This window comes from Trichosurus vulpecula, chromosome 3, assembly GCF_011100635.1.
Source record: "Trichosurus vulpecula isolate mTriVul1 chromosome 3, mTriVul1.pri, whole genome shotgun sequence".
NCBI classification, from domain to species: domain Eukaryota; kingdom Metazoa; phylum Chordata; class Mammalia; order Diprotodontia; family Phalangeridae; genus Trichosurus; species Trichosurus vulpecula.
The window spans coordinates 25,243,151-25,265,603 of NC_050575.1; the positions used below are offsets into that span (position 1 = coordinate 25,243,151).

The following is a 22,453-nucleotide window of genomic DNA, read 5'->3' on the forward strand; positions in this document are numbered from 1 at the left end:
ATTACATTCAATAAAGGGCCTTGGAAGGATAAATTAAAAATTAATTGGAAACTAAATAATCTAATCCTAAAGAATGAGTGGGTCAAAGAGCAAATCATAGAAACAATCAGTAATTTTGTTAAAGACAATGTCAACAACGAGACAACAAACCAAGATTTATGGGATGCAGCCAAAGTGGGACTTAAGGGAAAATTTATATCTTTAAATGTGTACATTAATAAAAAAAGAGTTGATCAGTGAATTGGGTGTGCAACTTAAAACTAGAAAAAGAACAAATGAAAAATTCTTGAATAAATACCAAAATAAAGATCCTGAAAATCAAAGGAGATATTTATCAAATGAAAGTTAAAAAGTTATTGAACAAATAAATAAAACTGTGATCTGGTCCTATGAAAAACCTAATTAAATAAATAGACAAGTGATTGATTACTTGTTATTAAAAATAAATAGGGAAAATGCACTGCCATTGTAGATGAAATTAAAGCAGTTATTTGGAGCTGTTTTGCCCTTTGCCAATAAAACTGCTAATAAAAGTGAAATGGATGACAAAAATTGATTTACAAAAATTTAAACTGCCCAGATTAACAGAAAAAGAAATAGAATATTTAAATAACCCTGTTTCAGACAAATTGAATCTGCCATAAATGAGCTCCCCAAGAAAAAAACCCGGGGAATAGATGGATTTATAAGTGGATTCCACCAAACATTTAAGGAACAATTAATTTCCGTACTTCGTAAACTATTTGAAAAAATAAAGAAATCCTGCCTGCCATCTTCCTTCTATGCACCAAATATATTTTTGATAACTAAACTAAGGAGAGCAAAATCAGAGAAAGAAAACTTTAGTCCACTTTCCCTAATTGATTTAAATATGTGTGTATAATTATTTAAAATAAATTATTATCAAGAAGATTATAGCAACATATCCCAAGATCATGCACACTGGTAAGGTATAACAAAAACAACAAAAATCATGATTACCTCAATAGATGCAGAAAAAGGTTTTGAGAAAATACAACACTCATTCCTGTTAACACTAGAAAGCCTAGGAACAAATGGAGCATTTCTTAAAATGATAAGTAGTATCTATTTAAATATTTTAAAACCATAAGCAAAGCTTATCTGTAATAGAGATAAACTTAAAGCCTTATCAGTAAGATCAAGAATGAAGCAAGTTTATCCATTATCACCCGTATTGTTTAATATTGTACTAAAAATGCTAGAGAAGAAAAAGAAATGGAAGGAAATCGAATAGGCCGTGAGGAAACAAAACTATCACTCTTTGCAGATAATATGACGGAAACCTTAGAGAACCTTAGAGAATCAGCTAAACTCATTGAAACAATAATATAAAATAAACCCACATAAAACATCAACATTTCTATATGTTACTAATAAAATCAATTAGGAAGAGATAGAAAAAGAAATTCCATTTAAAATAGCAACAGATAATAGAGTTTACCTGCCAAGACACATATAGGAACTATATGAACATAATTACAAAACATCCTTAACACAAATCAAGACATTTAACCAATTGGAGAGATATTGATTGCTCACGGGTAGGCAGTAATAAAATGACACTTCTGTCTAAATTAATTTAGTCATTCAGTACCAGGCCAATGAAACTACCAAAGAATTATTTTATAGAGCTAGAAAAAATAATCACAATTCTTCTAGAAGAACAAAAAGTCAAGCATAGCAAAGGAATCAGTGAAAAAAATTTGATGGAAGGTGGCTTAACAGCTTCAGATTTAAAACTATATTACAAAGTGATAATCACTAAAAAGTCTGGTACTGCCTAAGAAATAGAGTAGTGGAAAAATTAAGTACATCATATGCAGAGGAAATGAACGTAATAGTCTAGTGTTTGATAAACCCAATGATCCAAGCTTTTTGGGGAAGGACTCGTTATTTGACAAAAACTGCAAAGTAGTCTGGCAGAAACTAGGGATAGAGACCAACAACTTATGTCATATACCAAGATAAGATTGAAATGGTTATATAATTTAGATATAGAAGATGATATCATAAGCAAAATATGGGAGCATGGAAAATAATTATCAGATCTATGGATAACGGGAGAGTTTATGACTAAACAAGAGAGGAATATTAGAGGTAAAATGGATAATTGATTACAAAACCAGTGCAGCCAACATTATAAGGAAAGCAGGAAACTGGTGAAAAAATCTCTATAGAAAGTTTCTTTAATAAAAGCCTCATTTCTCAAATATATAGGGAACCGAGCCAGATTTATAAAAATAAGAGGCATTCTCCAATTGATAGAGGATATAAACAGGCAGTTTTCAGAAGAAATCAAAGCTGTCAATAGTCATATAAAAAGTTCTAAATCATTATTGACTAGAGAAATGCAAATTAACACAACTTTGAGGTACCACTTCGTATCTGTCTGATTGTCTAATGGGACAGAAAGGAAAAATGATAAATATTGGAGGGTGTTTGGAAAAAATAGGTACACTGATACACTGTTGGTAAAGTTTTTAACTGGTCCAGCCATTCTGGTGAACAATTTGGATAGCCCTCAAAGGGCTATCAAACTATACATACCCTCTGGCCCAGCAATATAAGTACTAGTTCTATATCCCAAAGAGATTAAAGAAAAAAGAAAAAGGACCTATATGGACAAAAATATTTATTGCAGTCCTTTTTATAGTGGCAAAGAACTGGGAATTGAGGGCATGGCCATCAGTTTAGGAATACTTGGACAAGTTGTCTATATTTGTGGTGGTATACTATTGTACTATAAGACATGACATGAGGAATGGCTTAAAAAAACAGCAATCCTGGGAAGACTTATATGAGCTGATATGAAGTGAAGGGGGCAGAACCAGGAGAACATTGTACACAGTAATAACAATACTGTAACAGTGATAAACTGTGAAAGACTTAGTTACTTAAGTCAACACAATGATCAATGACGATTCCAAAGAACTCATGATATACAACTCCAGAGAGAGAGAGCTGATGACTTTTGTGTGTGGATCGAAGCAACTTTTTTCCCACTTTATTTTTCTTGACTTTTTTTTGGGGGGGGGAGTGAAATGGCTAATATGGAAATTTGTTTTACATGACTTCATATGTATTATGAGTAGCATATTGATTGCCTTTTCAATAAGTGGGGGAGGAGAAGGGAGAAAGGGAGATAATGTGAAACTCACAATTTTAAAAATGAGTACTTCAAACTAAAAGAAAATGAAAAGTCATGACTGACTTAATCGCCAAATCCAAAGACCCTTTCTCAATCCTTATTATCTGTGCAATGTTCGATATTCTTCATTGACCCTTTATTCTTAAAATTCTGTAGTATTCTCATTTTTTTCTGCCCATGATTTGGATTCTTTTTCTCTTTCTCTTGGTTTATCTTTCTTCTCCTATCCCCTACATATAGGTGTTCTCTTGGGTTCTTTCCGAGTCTAGTTTTTTTTTTTTTAATGTTTTATTCTTGACCTCTTGACCCTATGTGGTTTTAATTATCACAGTTACCCGGATGATTCTTAGTTCTCTGTTTCCATCCTGCATTCCATTTCTGTGCTTCAGACTGCTTGTGGAGTATCTCTACTTCAAGTTAATCATATCCAAAACTAAACTAATTTGCCATTTCAGAATCAACTTCTCTGTAATTTTTGTTAATTGTCACCGCTGTTATCCTATATACTTGGGATCTAAATCTTTTTTTGGCTCACTCATCCAGTTATTCACAGAATCAGTCATCAAAGAGTTAGAAGGGACCCCAGAGTCCATTTTACCTAGAACTCCCCACTTTAACATATCTGATAGGTGGCCATCTAGTCTCTTTTTGTAGACCTCCAGTGTGCAGGAAAGCCATTACTTTCCAAGTTCGTTCAAACCCATTTTTGGATACCTCTGGTAGGAAATTTTTCATGCTTTCAAGGCTACATTTGCCTTTCTGCCACTTCTCTCCACTTCTGTCTCTGCCCTCTAGGGTGAAACAGAATTCATCAAATCCATCTTTAACATTTAGTTCGTCTAAAGCTTTATGACAGCTGTCGTGTCTCCCCTGAGTCTTTTCTTCCCCTCGACTGAACATCCCTGAGGCTTGACATCACCAAGTCCTGTTAGTTTTGTCTTCTGTTCCTTGTCACTCCTGTGACCAGCCCTTATTCTCAGCCTTTATTATTCTTCATTTGGACTATTGCAGCAGTTTTCTATTTGATCTCTCCACATCTAGTATTATCTCAAACATTACCTATAATCTTAATCATATAAGATGTATTCCTTCACTAGATAAATACCTGACCTCAGCCCAGTGGGGGGTGTGCCTGCTCATGAGAATGCATGCACTGCTAGGAGAGGGGAAAAATTGAAAAAAAGAGATTGATGATTGCTCCTCTGTTCCGAAGAGCAGCTTTTTTTCTTCCTCTTTTTCTTTTTAGTGAAATTGTATATTTTTCAGTGGTTAAGAATTTTTTTCTCCCTCTTACCTCCCTTACCTCCCAAATCCTGAAGGGAAAAAAAAGAATCCCAAACTTTCTAACAAATACAGAAAAATTGAGAAATCCATAAAAATTGAGAAATCCATATTAGAAATGTCCAAGAGATGTGTCTCATTTTCCGTATCATTAATTCATCTGTCTGTCAGGAGAGATGGTAGCACTCTTTATCATTGGCCCTCTGGAATCATGTTTGATCAGAGTTTTTAAGTTCGAAGTTGTTCATTTTCATAGTATTGATGCTGTAATATAATTATTCTCCTATTTCTGTTCACTTTAATCTGCAAAAATTTATATAATTTTTTTCAGGCTTCTCTGAAACTGTTTCATCTTTTCTTATAGCTTTCCTGTATACAATATTATTCTATTATATTAATGTACTACATAATTTATTCAGGTATTTCCTAGTTGATTTGTAACTCTTGTTTCTAGTTCTTTCCTATCACAAAAGGAGCTGTGATTAATATATTTGTAAATATTTATCTCTTTGGGGTATAATAGTAGTAATTACATTGCTGGGTGAAAGAGCTGCACAGTTTAGTAACTTTTTTGAGCACAGTTCCAAATTGCTTTCCAGAATGGCTGGAATAATTCACAGCTCCACCAAAAGTGCATCAATGTGCCTGTTTTGCCAAGCCCCTCCAACATTTGTCATTTTCCTTTTTTTCTCAACTTTGACAAACCTGACAGATTTGAGGTAGGACCTCAGAGTTTAATTTGCATTTCTCTAATTATTCGTGATTTGGGGATTTTTCAAAATGCTATACATAGCTTGAATTTCTTTGTTTGAGAATTACCTGTTCCGCTTATATCCTTTGGCCATTTATTAATTAGAGAATGGGTTTTATTCTTTTACATGTGGATCTGTCCCATATGTGTGGGTATTTAGTATGTGTGTTTGTATACATACATGTATATTGTTTTGATTTTTTAACTTCTTATTTAATTATGCAAACAATTTTTTAACATTCTTTTTTTTCAAATTTTGAGTTCCAGATTCTCTCTCCCTGCCCTCCCTTATACCAGACCCTCCCCCACCCATTGAAAAGGCAAGCAGTTCGATATAGGATATACATGTGCAGTCATGGCAAACATTTCCATATTAATCATGTTGTGAAAGAAAACAGAGACCAACCCCTCCCCCCCAAGAATTATAAAGTTTTAAAAAAGTACGATTCAATCTGCATTTAGACTCCATCATTTATTTCTCTGGAGGTAGATAGCATTTTCCCTCATGAGTCCTTCGGAATTTTCTTAGATTGTTATATTACTAAGTCATAGTTCTTCATCATACAGCATACAATGTATGATGTTCTCCTGGTTCTGCTCCATTCACTTTGCATCAGTTCATACAAGTCCTTCCCGATTTTTCTGAAATCTGCCTGTTCATCATTTTTTATTGCACAATAGTATTTCATTACATTCACATACTACAACTCGTTTAGCCATTCCCCAGTTGATGGGCATCCCCTCAATTTCCATTTTTTTTTTTGCCACCACAAAATGAGCTGCTATAAATATTTTTGTACATGTAGGTCCTTTTCCCTTTTTTGTAATTTCTTTGGGATATAGACCTTGTAGTGGTATTGTTGGATCAAAGGGTATGCACAGTCTTATAGCCCTTTGGACATAGCTCCAAGTTGCTCTCCAGAATGGTAGAATCAATTCACAACTCCACCAACAATGCATTAGTGTCCCAATTTTTCTCGCATCCACTCCAACATTGATCATTTTCCTTTTTTGTCATATTAGCTAATTAGGTATGAGGTGGTACCTCAGAGTTATTTTAATTTTCATTTCTCTAATCAATAACTATTTAGAGCATTTTAAAATATGGCTATAGATAACTTTGATTTCTTCATCTGAAAATTGCCTGTACGTATCCTTTGAACGTTTCTCAATTGGGGAATGACTTGTCATACATAGTTTTTAAAAAGCTGTGTGTGGGGGGGGGCGCAGGGGAGGTGTGTGGGTGTGGATGTGGGTGTGGAGAGAGTGCTTAAAACTTCACAAAGGCTTTTGGAACACCCTGTCTTAACTATATTGAATTTATGCAAAATCTTTTAAATTTTATTTAACTATTATTGTCCATTTTGTCTTTTGTCTTCTCTGTCAGGTTTGGTGATAAACTCTTTCCCTATCAGTAGATCTGCAAAGTAATTTCTTTTAAGTCCTCTCATTTGTTTATGATGTGACCACTTGTGTGTGTATGTGTCACGTACTCATTTGGAGCTTATTTTGGCATATGGTGTAAGGTATTACCTAACAGCTGTCCCGTTTCCAGTTTTCCCAGCAGTTTATGTCAAATAATGAGTCTTACCTTAGTAGCTATGGTCTTTGGGTTTATCAAATACCAGACTGCTAGGTTCCTTTGCTTAGGTATGTTATATACCTAATATGTTTCAGTGATGAATCCTTCCATTTTTTAATCAGCATTAAATTGTTTTGATGATTACCATTTTCTGATTTGATATTACTAGACCTCCTTCCTTCCCATTTGTTTTCAGTATTTCCTTTCATAATCTTGACCTTTTGTTCCTTCACCTAAATTTCATTATTTTTTAGCTTTATAAAGTAATCCTTTGTTTCCTATTGCCATGTTTAACAATTACAAAAATTGTGCAAATTTGTAAGTTATAATTACTCAGAGTAATCTGTTTTAGTATTCTGAGAGCATGTTGCCTTTTAGCAAGGACTGCTTTTTTCTCATTACCTCATTAGTTGTCAAAATAATTGCCTTTCCATGTTTGCAATATTGGGCTTTTATTTTCAGTTGTACCCTTGTGGACGTCTTTCCCTTTTTAAACATATTTGTATTCAGAATAAATTTAGTTTCAGAAAATTGTGTATTGTTCAACCATATCTTGTTTTTATTCCTGCATCCCCTTTTCAGGAGACTTTTTGGGTAAGAAATGACCTAATTCTTTTCAGAGGGGACATAACAGCACAGCTTTCTAACAAGCATGGATGCTTTGCCACTTGAATATAATTTCATTCATCTCATGGCATGGATTGTGTGTCTAAATGCAGAATTAAAGGGACCTCAGAGGCCATCTAGTTTGATTAGAATCTGAACAGGAATCCCCTTTTACAATATCTTCTACAAGTATTCAGATTTTGATTGAAATCAAAGTGCAGTTGATGGGAAAGAACCTCTAATAGGTAACCTTCTTTTGGGCTGGCTGTGCCCTGGTCCCAAGTACAGGTTGGGATTTGTTGAGATTGAGTCAGGGAGGCAGATGGTAAAAGCAACTTCCCCCAAAACCTTTTTACCAGATAATAACAACAGGAATACATACAGACATTTAACAAAGATACACAATATGTTGATGAGTGCAACTCTCCAGGACCCTCAGTTTCACATGGGATGTTCTTAACCTGGGTAGCAACAGCAGCCTTCAGTGTGGTATTTGTCAGTTCTAAAGAGCTGTACTCTTGGTAATGTCTTACATAAGGTTCTTTTGTCACCAAAGGCATGCCTTAGTGCGGTTGACCAATCAGTGAAGCAAGGAGAGAATTATTTCCTAATTTGAAACATGACTGGGCTGTGTGTCCTTAAAAAAAATTACTTTATCATGGTGATACCTACATTCTCCTTCATGTTCTCTATGTTAATGAACTTATGATTATTGAATGCAATTGGGCTTTAAATTTCTAATTATGGCACATGTCCTAGCAAGCCCTTTAGAGTTAGTCAGCAATAAATAGGCCCCCGAGCCTGTAGATCATGGATAGCACTCACTACCAGATCCATTCTACTTATTGCCAGCTCTCTTGCTTACCTTTATCAACTCTTCCTTCCAACCCATTGTTCCCAGTTCTGCGTCTTTGACCAAGTAAAATAAATCTAATCCCTCCTCCAAGTGATAGATAGTACTTTAAACACTTGAAAATAGTTATAGTAACTCTTTTCATCAGGCCGATTAGTCCCAGAGCTCTTTTACTCATTCTTGGGAAGGTATGGTCTCTGGGCAGTTCACTTTTGTGGTTGCTTTTACGGGATGTTCTCTAAATTGTTCATTTGCTTCCTAAAAATTGGCACCCAGAACTAAAAAATAATAATCTAGATATGGTAAGGTAGTGAGACGTATCACTCTTTTGTCTTGTAATTATTGTCTATATTTTAGATAGACAGGCTGGCATCATGGATAGAGAGAGCTGTCTTCAAAGCCAGGATGACCTGGGTTCAACTCCTCCCTCTGATCCATTCTTGACCATGGGAAGTGTTAAATCACTTACCCTTTCAATGTCGGAGGCAGCTTTCTCAAAGCTCTCTATTTCAGAGAAGATGTTGACCTTGCATTGGTAGAAGGACTTTCCTTATTCAGGAGTTCTGTATACCAGTGATATCACAGATCCAAGATTTACTGCTCTTTTGTTTTACTAAAGAAGAAAAGGGTCTAAGAAGTTCAGTGACTTGCCCATGGTCAGATGGCAGATATGTATCTTAGGCAGGTAAGATTCAAACTCTACTCCTCTCCTTCCACTATATCATGTTGCGTATGCAACACAAAAGGCATGAGATAAGCTATATAAAAGGGGCTGACCTAGATTCTTTCCTTGAGTAAAATCTTCTGGATCGTGGCAAAGTGGGCTAAATAATCATTTAGCTTTTGGTATTCTAGTCAGTAAACTTACATTCAATTAAATTCACCAACACCTGATACCTACTATGTGTAGTATGTGAGAAATTATGAGTAGTGGCCTTGGAGTCAAGAACACCTGCGTTGAAGGCCTACCTGTGATACATTCTGACTATGTTTTGTTCTATTTGAGCTCTTACACCCCTAGATATCTAGGTGGATAAGCTGGAGGGAAGGTCCTGATCTCCATTGAAAGGAGAAATTTCTCTCCCAGAGCTTCCTTATAACAAGGAATCATGTTTGGTCAAAAACAGATATTCAAGACGCTCTTCTGAATATTGGAAATACAAAGAAAAAATAAGATGTTTTTGCTCTAAATGAAGTTATGGTCGAAAATGATACATTACATGGCACACAGTTTTACTATGTTAAAAAAATTAAAACAAAGTGAGAGCACAGAAAAGGTAACTTCTGAAGAAGAAACCATCATTTCCAGTTAAGATCAAGGAAGTAGCATTTGATTTAGGTCTTGAAACATAGAAATGGAGGGAAGACCACGTCAGAGTTGAAGAGCAAGCTGAGCAGAGACAATGAGGAATGTCTGCTTGTGGGGCAGAGAATTATCCTGTTAGCTTGGGGCGCTAGGTGCTTAGAGGAGGGGAAGCCATATGAAATGAGACTAGAAAGGTTGGGTAGCATCAGGTTGTGAAGGACCTTGGATGCAGTATAAAGAATTGTTATCTTAATGGTGAGAAAACTAATTGGAGACTATTGTACTCATTTGGATATGATCTAATAAGGTGGTGGTAATGACAATAGAGAGAAGGAATAAATTACTTTAAGCTCCTTAAGTTGGTCTCACTCTTCTCCAATCCATCCTTCACACAGTTGATAAAGTAATTTTCCCAAGGAATATTTCTGACCTTGTTATATGCCCCTTTTAAAAACCTTCAGTGCTTTTCTGTTGTCTCAAAAATAATTTTTAAATACCTTAGTCTGGCATTCAATGTTCATTACATTCTGGTTTTTACCCATTTTTGCAGCTTTATTTCATATTACTCCTCTTCTAGGCACTCTATGTAATGGAGAATCTTGGAATGCTAGGTGTTTTCTGAGCTCAGTACTCTATCTTTTGGCACCAGCTGTCCTCCTGTCAAGAACATACTTGTTCTGTGTCTCTCAGAATCCAAGATTCCTTCAGGCTCAGCTCAGGTACTGAGCTTCTTTCACTGAATGCCCTGTTGCTAGTCCTTTTATTGGTCTTGTTCATTAGTAAAAGGAGTTCCTGGTGTGGAAATTCCATCCATTGACGTGAGTTAATAACTCTGCTCTAACATAGTCTCAGATTCTTGTCTAGAAGTGGAGGGAGGGTAAATGATTTTTTTCTTGTCATCACAACTGGTCTGTGTCAGAAGCTACACTTGAAACTAGGTCTTCCTAACACCAAAGACAATTCTCTATCCTCTAGATCATGTTTCATCTTCTCCTTCCTTCTTATTTTACCACAATTGCAGCATCTGGGTACATATTATAATTCTCTCCTCCTTTCTTCCCCTCCCCACTTTAAGAATATAAACTCCTTGAGAGAAGGGAATGTATGTTTTTTGTCTTTTTGAATCTAAGGCCTAGCATGGTGCCTATCTGACACATAGTACATCCCTCATAGGTGTTGAATTGAAAGTAGTTAGAATCAGTAGAAGTTGACAGTCAATTATGTATGAAAGGTTACAGACAAAAGGAAGTCAAAGCTAATATCAAGGGTTTTTTTTAACATGGATGAATGTTTATAGGTAAATGTCATGTCCTATATAGTGTGATAATGCTTTTTAGAATGTGACTGTTTTGTGAAAATTTCTATGATATCATTGCTTTCTGCTGACATGAAGCACATTCAGGTAATTCCTCTGGACTTGTTTTGAGTCCTCAGAATACATCACATGCTTTAAATATACTTAAATCCTCACATATTAGATAATTTTAAGATTTTGATTTTTCTTATTTTCTTCCTTTCTTCTTCTTCTCTGTTTCATTCTCCACCACCATCCTCTTAAGTTTATTGTTAGCATGTTAAAACCCCCAAATATTTGGTTGTTTCTTTTTAAAAACAAAACAGGGGGACACATTGGATATTGTTATTTCTTTTTTTGTACATAAATTGAATTGTTTAGTCCTGACAAAATATGCGTTGATACTGCTGTCATAATAACAAAATTGCATTTTTTCTTTTCCTTGTAGTCCTCTTGGTAGCATATTTATTTTAAGTAAAAATTATGTTTGCTGTTAAAAGTCCTTGAAATATGGGTAATATGTGAAACTTTTTTTTTTTTTTGCAGCGATGGCAATGTGAGCCAGTCACAGGATGACAGTGTCCTTGGAACAAGGCATTGTAGGCATAGTCTAGCTATAATGCCTATTCCTGGAACGCTATCCTCGAGTAGCCCTGATCTCCTGCAGCCTACAACTAGCATGTTGGATTTTTCAAATCCAACAGGTAAGTATTTTGCTCATTTTACTTACGGTCGATTAATTGATTGCTGTATTTGGGAGAAAAATATGTAGCTGAATATTATAGAGGAACTTTCAAACTAATGATAGATTTATATTAACCTGGGTCTCCAAACTGTGGGGTATGAATTCATGAAGGAAATTTAAGAGGGAATATATACTCTGTATGAACAAGAGTGAGTTATCTTCTCAGAAGAGCCTTAAAAGTATCCAGGATTGTGACCAAGCTATTGGTTATGATGTCAAGATTATTTGGCTTTGCCTAATTAATCCTGGAAGAGAATGTGGGAGTGAAGTCTAAGGAAAGTTTTTTTCTTCAGGGCCACAAAATATGCATCCCATGATGTACAGGAAAGATACAAGTTCAGTATATATAGAATAAATTACCTTTTTACCTTTACGTTTCACAGTTATACAAAATAAATACTTTTGTTTTTTCAAAAACAATGTTAATATTTCTAGTTCCTAAAGCTAAACCTTTTGAGTTTATATTGCTTTCAAAATGTTAGGAAATTATAGCATTTTATTCATTACTGTAATAGCTAAGATTTTGGTGCATACCATTGGTGGTTATTTTTATTTAATCTATTTCCTTTGCTAAATTATCTCTGTTTTTATTCAAGATTTGTTTTGTGTTCATCCCTTACTTAATCACCTTTAAATACCTCAATGTTATTGATTAATAAGTTCATCAGTCAGGCCTTTTTAAGAGACTGTTTATTATATACCAGGCACTGTGTAAGCATTAAGTATATGAAGACAAAAATGAAACTGTCTTGCCCACAAAGAGCTTACATTCTAATGGTGGAGACAGCATGTCCATATATAGGCATAAAGAAGACACAAATAAAGTAGATACAAGGTAGCCGTGGATGGGAAGGTAATAGTAGGTGCGGGGACTTGGAAAAGTGTTCTGTAGAGGGTGGCATTTGAGCTGATTCTTGAAGGAAGGCTGGAACTCCAAGAGACAGACAAGGAGAAAGAGCATTCCAGCCATAAGGGGCAGTCATTGCAAAGGCATGGGAGATGAGAGATGATGGAGTGTCATATAAGGAGTAACAGGTATGTGACTGGATAGAACATAAAGTGTGTGGAAGGAAGTAGTATGCAAGAGTACTGAAGAGGTAGAAAGAAATATTATAAAGAACTTTTAAATATGAAATTGGAAGTTTTTTGTTTTGTTTTATTTTGTTTATTCCTGAGGTAATAGGGAGCCCCTGAAGTTTGTGGAGATCAGATTACATTGATGACTTCATAGAGGAGTAGATTGGAGTTTGGAAATGAGCTCTATCTAGATGCTGTTGGAATAGTCCAGTTAGGGATAATGAGGCCCTAAACTAGGGTAATAACTGTGTAAGTGGACAGAAAGTGATATATTGGAGAGATGTTTTGGAGAAGGAAATTATAAGATTTTCAGCTGATTGAAAATGTGGGATGAAAGTGAGGAATTGAGAATGAAGCCAAGGTTGAGAACCTAGATAATTAAAAAGATAATGATCCACTTGAGAATATTAGGGAAGGTCAGAATTGTGGCAGGTTTTGGGAGAAAAATAGTTTTGTTTTAGACCTTGTAGGACCAAGTAGTTAAGGTTAATATGCTGCTAAAATTAGATCTTATTGGGAAGATAAACTTTTGAAAGAATGAATCATTTTTAGCAACGTGCATGACGCCTTATGCATAGTAGGTACTTAATAAATACTGACTGGATTAAAATTCAATTCATTTCAACAAGCATTTATTAAGTGTCTACTGTGTGCAAGGTTTAGAGAGAGAAAAAGTTAAAATCCTTGTTTTGTGCCTTTAAAGCTCTCCACAGCTTGCCCCTTTCCTTTTTCTCCATTCTTCTTACTCCTGTCCCCACCGCCAGCCTTGTCCCCTGAAATGTGTTCTGAGATCCAGTGACTCTGGCCTCCTTGCTGTTCATAAACAAGACTCTCCATCTCTTGACTTCAGGAATTTTCTCTTGGCTGTTTCCCATGCCTCTTCCTCCTCATCTCTGCCTCAGAGAAGAGACTGTTGTTTGCCTTTCTTTGTAGTCTCAGCTCTTAGCAAAGTGCTTGGCACAGTAGGTGCTGAATAAATGCTTGTTGACTTCAGAAAGGTGGAAATCCTTGCGCTCATTATACAGTACCCAGATACCTAAGTATAAAATGATTTGTATAATTTTTTTTATTCTGAGCTTCTCAATAAAAAAGAACATTTCCATATACATATCAGCACTTAAAGAGAGGATTTTATATGAAACTGTAAACCTCTACTTCATACTGCTTGCTTTATTTTTTAGAATTTTTGTTTAATTTTTTTTTCAATTCAGACATATTTCTTCTCCTTCCCATCCCTATACTCTCAATTGATCCCCAACAAATTCTCACATTGGCCATGTCCAAAAATATATTGATTTTACTCTCACTTTAGGTCCACTACTGCTCTTGTCAGAAGGTGCTTTGGAGACATGGTTGGTCATGGCCTTTTAAATTCTTCAAAGTTATTTTTCTTTTCAGTGTCCTAGGCATTTTGTGAATTGTGCTCTTGGTTCTTCTCATTTCCCTCTGTGTCAGTTTATACTACTCAGGATTCTCTGTAATTGTCTCTTCACTTCTTACGCCACAATAATCTATGTACCACAGCAGTTCCCCAAGTGATCAACATAGATTACAGATCTTTGCTTTCATTTTTTTCCCCTTTTACTCCTCCCTTAATGAGCAGGGATATTTTTTTCCCTTGTGACTATTAGACCAGCTTTTGAAAGATAAAATCATTCTTACAAGTTAAGAAATTAGGTTTTGTACTTTGGACGCAGGGACAACACTAGCAAATGTCTGTATAATTAAAGCCCCAAACCTTCTGTGTTATGAGGCAAGTTTGACATAATGGAAAGAATGCTGGAATTAGAGCACCTGGATTTTAATCCCTGCTCTTCTACTTGATATTCTTAGGCAAGTCACTTAATCACTGGGTATCAATTCCTCATCCATAAAATGATGAGATTGAATGAGATATTATCCTAAATCCCTTTCAGCTTGAAATCTGTAAACCCTGTGCCAGGCTTATGATCTTATTTCTCAAACTCCTCATGCTTTCCTTCCTTCTGTCCAGGTGACCTAAGCAGTATATTATAAATATTGAAGGTTAGAAATACTTAGCAAGTTTTTTTTCTATACTTGGGTTTATTCTGTTCTAATAAATATTCAATAAAAACCTTATATCTTGGTTATCACTGTTGTAATGATTATTGAGCCTTTCTTCTCTAGTTAAAAAAATGTATATAACTTTTGAAAATTAGATATCTTTGTAAAAAGAAAAAATTTTCATTTGTTGACAAAAGTATATTTTGCATAAATAGTTGCCTTAGAAAATAAGTAAAAATGGAAGGATAGGTGATTATTTTGATAATAGTTTTCCTTGATTTGAGTATGTATGGACATATGTCTAAACATACACATATGCCAGTATAAGTTATATCTTGATAAACCCTCTTAGCAGGAAAGGAGGAATTGGTATTTAGTTCACATAAAATGAATAAATTGGTATTTAGTTTGCATCTTTTAAATACACATAAAGTTGTTGATATATTTGCTTTAAGCAAAGCACTTTTTTAAATTAAATTCACTATTGTTCATGAATGAATGAATGAAAATACGATAGAATTTCCCTAGAATTGCTTTGGAATTAACAGGCAGTCTTTTCAGGGTCTTTGGATATAGGGACATGCTCAAACTAAATAATAATTAGTTTTTGTAAATTGGCTGTAAATAAAACCTGCTTCTTGAACATGCTTATTGTTTGTCCTGATTTGGTATTTTGGTTTGCACGTGTACATATCTGTGAGTATGGAAATGTAAACATTCCATTGCCTCAGCAATATCTTCTTATAACATTTGTACAGAGAAGTTACCAAAGTTGGTTATAAGGTGCCTGTTCAAAAGTGTACCTTAGGTATGAATTTTAGAAGTCTGTATTTCCAAATAAAGCAGAATTCTCTTAGAATATGTTCACATGAAAAGATCCCCACAGCAACATTTCCCAGAGGAACATTAATGAAATCCAGTATTAAACCATCTGATGATGCAAGTTTACCAAAGGAATTTCACTTAGAGGATAATGCTGTTCTTCCCATCTTTTACTTGAAGTATTCATTTTAGATCATTTAGTAAGATTTACATGAGAGCAGATTTCTGGAAGTGTCTTATAATAATATCAGGTGAAGTTTATTAATGTTTACCAAAGCAGACTAGATTTCTTTTTCTGCTTCGTGCTAAACATTTTTAACTGAAAAAGAAAAAAAGCCTTAGGAATAGTTTAATATTTTGCTTCTTATGATTGGAATTTAAAATGAATGGTTTTGTTTTGTTTTTGCTGCCTGTAGCTGTTGGTTTTTACTGTAAGTACGTTTGGATTGCAAGTTCTTCACATGGTATATTTGTTATATTTTATAGTTAATAAATTGCTTCTTCTGTTTTAAGAGTTGTTATTTATGCATTATAATTGTCATTTTTACTAAATATCCAAATATATGATTAGTTAATTTTCTATGAGATGATAATTTTAAAACCTTTAAATCTAGAAGTTACTGTTTCAAATTATGACAGATTTTTATAATGGTTTGTATTGAAATCATTTTTCAATAATCCTGAATTGAAAATTGTCAGTAAGGGAAGGAAATTGTAATTTCTCAGATCAACTCTCCAGTACCTAGGAAGTAGGCAGTATAGTACAGTGTAAATAATTTTGGAGGAACAATCAAAAGAAATAGACACAGTGCCAGCTGTTATAGTAAATCACTGTTGTCTTGGTTGAATCATTTCTCAGAATGAAGGTTTGGTAGGATTTAGTGCTGATTCTCTTCATATGTAGTTAGATTCATTACTCTAGGCAACTCTAAGACTTTAAGTTGCAAGGAAGGTGCTGTTGTACATTTGTATAGGAAGTTTCCTTATGTGGGCATTTCTTATGTACAAATCCAGTCCCTCTACCTATTTTTTCTTTTTATTCATGAATATTGACCAGACTAAGTATCTTCTTCCCTTTAATTTGGTGGCATTGCAAAAGGAAATGCCAATAGAAATCTCCCAAGTTAGACTAAGAAACTTAAAACATCATGTGTTTGTGTTTATGCTTTTCAAAGCTAGTTAATGAAAACATTTAAAAATTTTATAAAAATAATAATTGTGTATCTTTTTATTCACATAGATATTCCGGATCAAGTTATAAGAGTTTTTAAAGCAGATCAACAAAGCTGCTACATTATCATCAGTAAGGACACCACAGCCAAAGAAGTCGTTTCCCATGCAGTACACGAGTTCAGCTTGACAGGTGCCCCTGAGACATATTCCCTCTGTGAGGTTTCTGTTAGTCCAGAAGGTGTTATAAAGCAGAGAAGACTTCCAGACCAATTTTCCAAATTAGCAGATAGAATTCAACTAAATGGAAGGTAAATATGTCCTTGCTTGTTAGAGAGTATGATCTCAAAATTTAAAGCACTTGTAATAAAATGTAAGCAATATCTTTAGTGTCGCATTAGAAATGTAAGAGCATAATTGTTTGAATTTTATTGTTTTAAGTTTATCCAAAATTCACACTAAATTTTCTGTTCCTAATTTTTGATCTGTTTTTGAATTTGAAAGGGTGAATATTTGCTTGCTTTTAAAGAAATAATTCCTGTAGTTTAATTTTCTAGTTCAGGAATTGTGGAGGCTATTAATATTAATGCAATTTAATGCTCAGAGGGAGATGGGAGAGGCTTGGATATGTTTGTTGGCATCAGGGAAGGAACAAGTAGATAGGGAAATCTTTAAAATGATGGGAATGATAGTGGAGATTTATTTTTCAGTATTTTTCAGATTTCCACTGTCTCCTCCAGCTCCAATAATCTGTGAAGCTGTGAGTTCAATGTGGTGTGTTCTTTTGTTATAAGATAGCCTGATAGAGTAAAGAGTTTGCAAAGTCGTTAAATGACAGCTGGAAGGAACCTCAAGGTTCCAACTCCCACCTCTTAATGATGAGGAAACAGTCTTAAAGAAGTGAAGTGACTTAAACCAAGGTCACCCCAGCAGGAGCATGACCAAGCTCAGAACCCGAACAGGAAGGAGCGGAATTGGACTTAGGACCCATATTTTCCTAGGATTTTTTCTTGATTCCCTGAATTATTCTTTTTCCAGTATAATACATTCATATTAGGAAGTAATGGAGAAAAGAACTTTCTCCCAATATTCCTCTCTCTACCCCTTCCAGAGAAATATGTGAAATAATATTTTTTAAGGAAAAAGAGAGAAAGAAGAGGGGAAAAATCAGCAAAATTCATCATTACATCAAAAAATCCTGATATCTAATGTACCAGTATGTGAACCTTCTACCTCTGTAGTGGAGTGGGTTGGGGGTGTCTTCTCATATCTCTTTTGAGACCATGCTTGTTCTTTGTATCATGTTGGATAATTTTTGATTGTTCTTTCCATTTACCTGTCACAACAACGTTGCTTGCAGCTACTGTGGCTGTGTAAGACCAATAATGCCAGCACACAGGAGGGCTGCTAGCACAGATTCTTTGATCTGCTTTTCTAAGAAAAGCAACTTTAAGGGGTTTACAGTCTCACTTTAATCAAACATACATATATTATTCCTTTAGTTCAGGGGAAAAAGTCTGCACCCTGAACTTCAGAGCAAATGTAAACAGAAATTATATAAACAGAGCAAAATAACACAAACCAGCAGACAGGCTTCTAGCTGTCTATCCAAGACATCACATACATAGTTATCAGAGAGAGGTTTTCAAAGCCGGGGACTCCTTGACAGCTACCCAGAGTGTCCACACCAACACTCTCCCAATGAGTGAGCCCCAAACAAATTGCCAACCTCAGAGTGCTTCATACCTCTCTAGGGTTTCACACCTCTTGAGACCTAACTAGCAAAAGGGTGTGGGCCTTCCTACAAACAAAGGCAAGACTGGATCAAAGGCACTTGATTGTGCCAGTGCTGAGAAGCACTCCAAAACAAAAGACAACAAAAAGTCCCACTTTGCTTACTCTTACATTACCTTGTTGTAGTCTTTGTGTATGTTGTTTTCTTGGCTTTTTATTTACTTCATTCTTCATATTTTATAGCTCTTTCCATGTTTCTCTGTATTCATCATTTCTTACAACACAGTAGTATTCCATTGTATGATATGCCACAATTTGTTTAGCCATTCCTCAGTTAATGGTTTGTTGTTCATCCTTTGTTCTCGAAGAAGACCAGTGATATCACAATCACTCTCTCCTCCAGAGTCATCAGGGGACAGTGGCAAGACAGACGTCAAGATGACTGGTGATAGACCAAGATGCTGTGGGTGACCTTGGTCTTCCTAAATTAAGGTCTTTTCCCAGGTGTCAGTTTGTCTGAGGCCATGCTCATTCAGTGACTAAGGGCTAGGTAAGAATTGAGACAAAAGATGGCCTAATTTACCATCACAAAGATATCTAGGAGGGGAAGACCCTCCGGGTTTCTGACCAGAACAGAAAACAGTTGCTGTTTATACTCATTTAGGACATCAGAACCTAGTAGCAGCAGCATTTCCCAACTCCTGTTTGAATTGAAGGTTGGGTCTCCAGAGGCCAGCTACTACTTACTACTTTCAGCTAACATGGTAAAGACAGTTAATGCAAAACCTTCTCTTGAGAACTTGGTTCGCTTCTTTCTACAAATACGCATAAGCTTAAACTAAGACCATAATAGTAATGAGGGACACATATAAGAGATGTATGTGATACGGTTTAACTCGCATCACCTCCCTCTGTGTAGAGAATTCACGCAGATCTATTGTTGTTCATCCTTCATTTGAAGAGGACCAGTGACGTCACAAAAGGTGCTGTCTTGACTCGCCAGTGAATTGGATTTGAGTGAACTGTGCAAAGTCATCAGTGTCTCTCTTCCAATTAATGGGCATTTAATTTGGTATACATAAGTGATGAGTCCAGGGGTGCACCCTAAGAAAGTTGGGGTGCCACCTGAAGTGATGGAGTGAAGATATGTGGGTTCTGAAAATCCTGAAAGATATTCACTCGAAGAGTCTCCAAGTTAAAAAAAGGCATTTATTGGGGTAATGCACCCAAGCAGGCTTGCTCCATGTGAGGCAGAGCCCCAGTGGGCTCTACTCCACATGACAGACAAGAGATAGGCAGTGAGCCCTACTCCCCTAAGGGAGCAGAATGTGGCCCTGCTTTCCATAAAAGGCAAGGTAGTTGGTCACGTTAAAGGTACGGTTTAAATACAATTTTATGGAATGGGGGGAAGGGGAACACTTCTAAAGGATGTCACATAGTCCATTCAGATAAGCAAAGGGAATAAGAAAGGTGAGGGGAAGAGCGGTCAGATTAATTGGTGGTACTTTGTGAAAACATCCAGGTAAGTCCACAGTGGTGGGGCTTCAGTTCGTAGTCTTCTTTGATCACTTTTCTGGCTGGTCACATCCTGCATCTTATCTCATATCCTGCATCCTGTTTTCTCCATCTGCCTCAAACATTCCCACCTGCCTCACCTCATTAGGACTTTCTTTTTATCAGTGACATATATTTATGGTATATGTGTAGCAATGGAAGCTCTAAGTCAGAGGGTATGGACATTTTAGTCATTTTATTTGCATAATTCCTAATTGCTTTCCAAAATAGATGTACTGATCCAAAGCTCCACTAGTAATGCACTAGTGGTACTTGTCTTCTCACAACCTTAATTATTCCCAGAGTATGCAGTAAAACTTCAGGTTTGTTTTAATTTGCATTTCTTTTAGTATTAGTGTTTTGGAAAATCTTTCACATGGTTGTTAGTAGCTTGTAATTCTTCTTTTAAGAATTATTTATTGAATATTTATTCATGAATTGTTAGGATTTTGGTCAGAAAAAATAACCACTCTGTATGATTGACATAATTTAAAAGTATTGCTCGCATGTCATTAATATTTTAACTGATCCTTACTGTATTTCTGCCAGAAGGTGATTGTCAGTATTGATGCATGTACTTAAGGCCAAGGTATAGTTCACATATTTTTTATCCTGTGAACATATAAAAGTAATCACTTATCAACCAGCTATACGGTCTTTATTTCTTGATTCACCAGTTAATTCTAATAAACATTTTGGAGAAAATGTCGTAACTGACCAGATGAATACTGACTGAGAAATAATAAATTAAATATATAAGATGAAGTGTGTCTGTATATTTGCTATGATTAACTTCTCTCTCTCTCTCTCTCTCTCTGTGTCTCTCTCTCTCTCTCTCTCTCTCTCTCTGTCTCTCTTTCTCTCTTTCTCTCTCTCTCTCTTTTTAAGATATTATCTGAAAAATAACATGGAAACAGAAACCTTGTGCTCGGACGAAGATGCCCAGGAATTACTTAGGGAAAGTCAAATAACCTTACTGCAACTTAGTACCATCGAGGTAGCAACCCAGCTATCCATGAGGGACTTTGAACTATTTCGAAATATTGAGCCTACTGAATACATAGATGACCTTTTTAAGTTGAACTCCAAAACAGGGAATGTTCACTTGAAAGAATTTGAGAACATTATAAACCAAGAAACATTCTGGGTTGCAACGGAAATTTTGACAGAATCAAATCAGCTCAAAAGGATGAAGATTATTAAACATTTTATTAAAATTGCTCTTCACTGTCGAGAGTGCAAGAACTTCAATTCCATGTTTGCAGTAATAAGGTAATATTTTTAGACTATATGTAAATAATTGAGTACAGCTCTGAGTAATATTAATAATGTGGCTAAAGTTCTGTTTTAGGGTTCTTATACTTGTTCAAGGGAAACTGCCAGAGTATACAGTAAAACTTCAAGATTGTTTTGATTTGTATTTCTTTTAGTATTAGTGTTTTGGGAAAATCTTTCCTGTGATTCTTATTAGACTGTATTTCTTTTGAAAATTGTTTACTGAATATTGATTCATGAATTATCAATTGTCAGATATTAATAATTTTTCACCTAGCAGTCTTATTTTCTGCCATAGCTTCTAAGCCATTTAAATTATTCCTAGATTTCTATCTCCAGGGCTGAGCTGAAGACCCTTTTTTCTAGCAGTCTCTAGTACATCTCTACCTGCACTTCAAACTCAACATGTCTAAAATTGAATTCATTACATTTTCTTTTAAATCTGTCCCTGTTTGACTTTACTATTTCTGTAATTAGTCTTACCATTTATGCATTCTCCCATATTCATGACTTTTACTCTTCCTCGTCCCATATCTCTCATATTCAGTTAGTTACCAAATCTTGTCAATTCCACTTCCGTCATATTTCTTAGATTTGTTTCCTTTTCTCTGTTTCCTCTGCCACTGCCCAATTACAGGCATTCATTATTAAGCTGTTTCAATACCTTCTCTATAGTTCTTCCTGCATCCATTTTCTCTGCTCTAGTCTGTCTTGTATATTGATTCTAAAATAATCTTTCTTTTGTGTTGATCTGTTTGTGTCATTTTTTTTCTCTAAAATCTGCATTGATTTGTTATTGCCTACTGAGTAAAGTTCAACCTCATATGCCTACCTTCAAGGTCTTTCAGAATCTATCATTGCCTTATCTTTTCAGGTAGTGCACACCTGAGAATATTTTGGTGATGCAAAATACAAACAAATATGAAGCAGGCATTAAGAAAAGGATACTTTTTTTTTTTTAGGAACAGCTAGGTGTACAGTGGATAGCACCCTGGGATTGCAGTTAGGAAGACCTTACCTTGTGACCTTGGGCAAGTCACTTAATCTAAGGATTATAGATTTTCATCTATAAAAATGAGGATGATAACTCCTACCTCCCAGAGTTGTTGTGATCAAATAATATGTAAAGTGCTTTGTAGACCTAAAGTGCTTTATAAGTGCTAGCTTTTGTAAAGCCTAAAGTAACTTGAGTAATGTTTATTTTCAGGC

At 35.3% G+C, this 22,453-nt stretch overlaps 1 protein-coding gene across 9 annotated transcripts in view; it reads left to right on the forward strand.

The window, feature by feature from the left end:
- RAPGEF6 (Rap guanine nucleotide exchange factor 6) overlaps nt 1–22,453 on the forward strand; it is a 236,387-nt gene that overhangs the window by 164,666 nt on the left and 49,268 nt on the right. For 6 of the 9 annotated variants that reach the window (XM_036748836.1, XM_036748839.1, XM_036748843.1 and 3 more), the window contains exons 17-19: nt 11,389–11,546; nt 16,752–16,992; nt 20,858–21,241. In XM_036748836.1, coding sequence (XP_036604731.1) covers nt 11,389–11,546; nt 16,752–16,992; nt 20,858–21,241 — 783 coding nt within the window. Of the gene's footprint in view, nt 1–11,388; nt 11,547–15,927; nt 15,943–16,751; nt 16,993–20,857; nt 21,242–22,453 lie in introns of all 9 variants that reach the window. The other 3 variants (XM_036748835.1, XM_036748842.1, XM_036748840.1) reach the window with 1 other exon arrangement.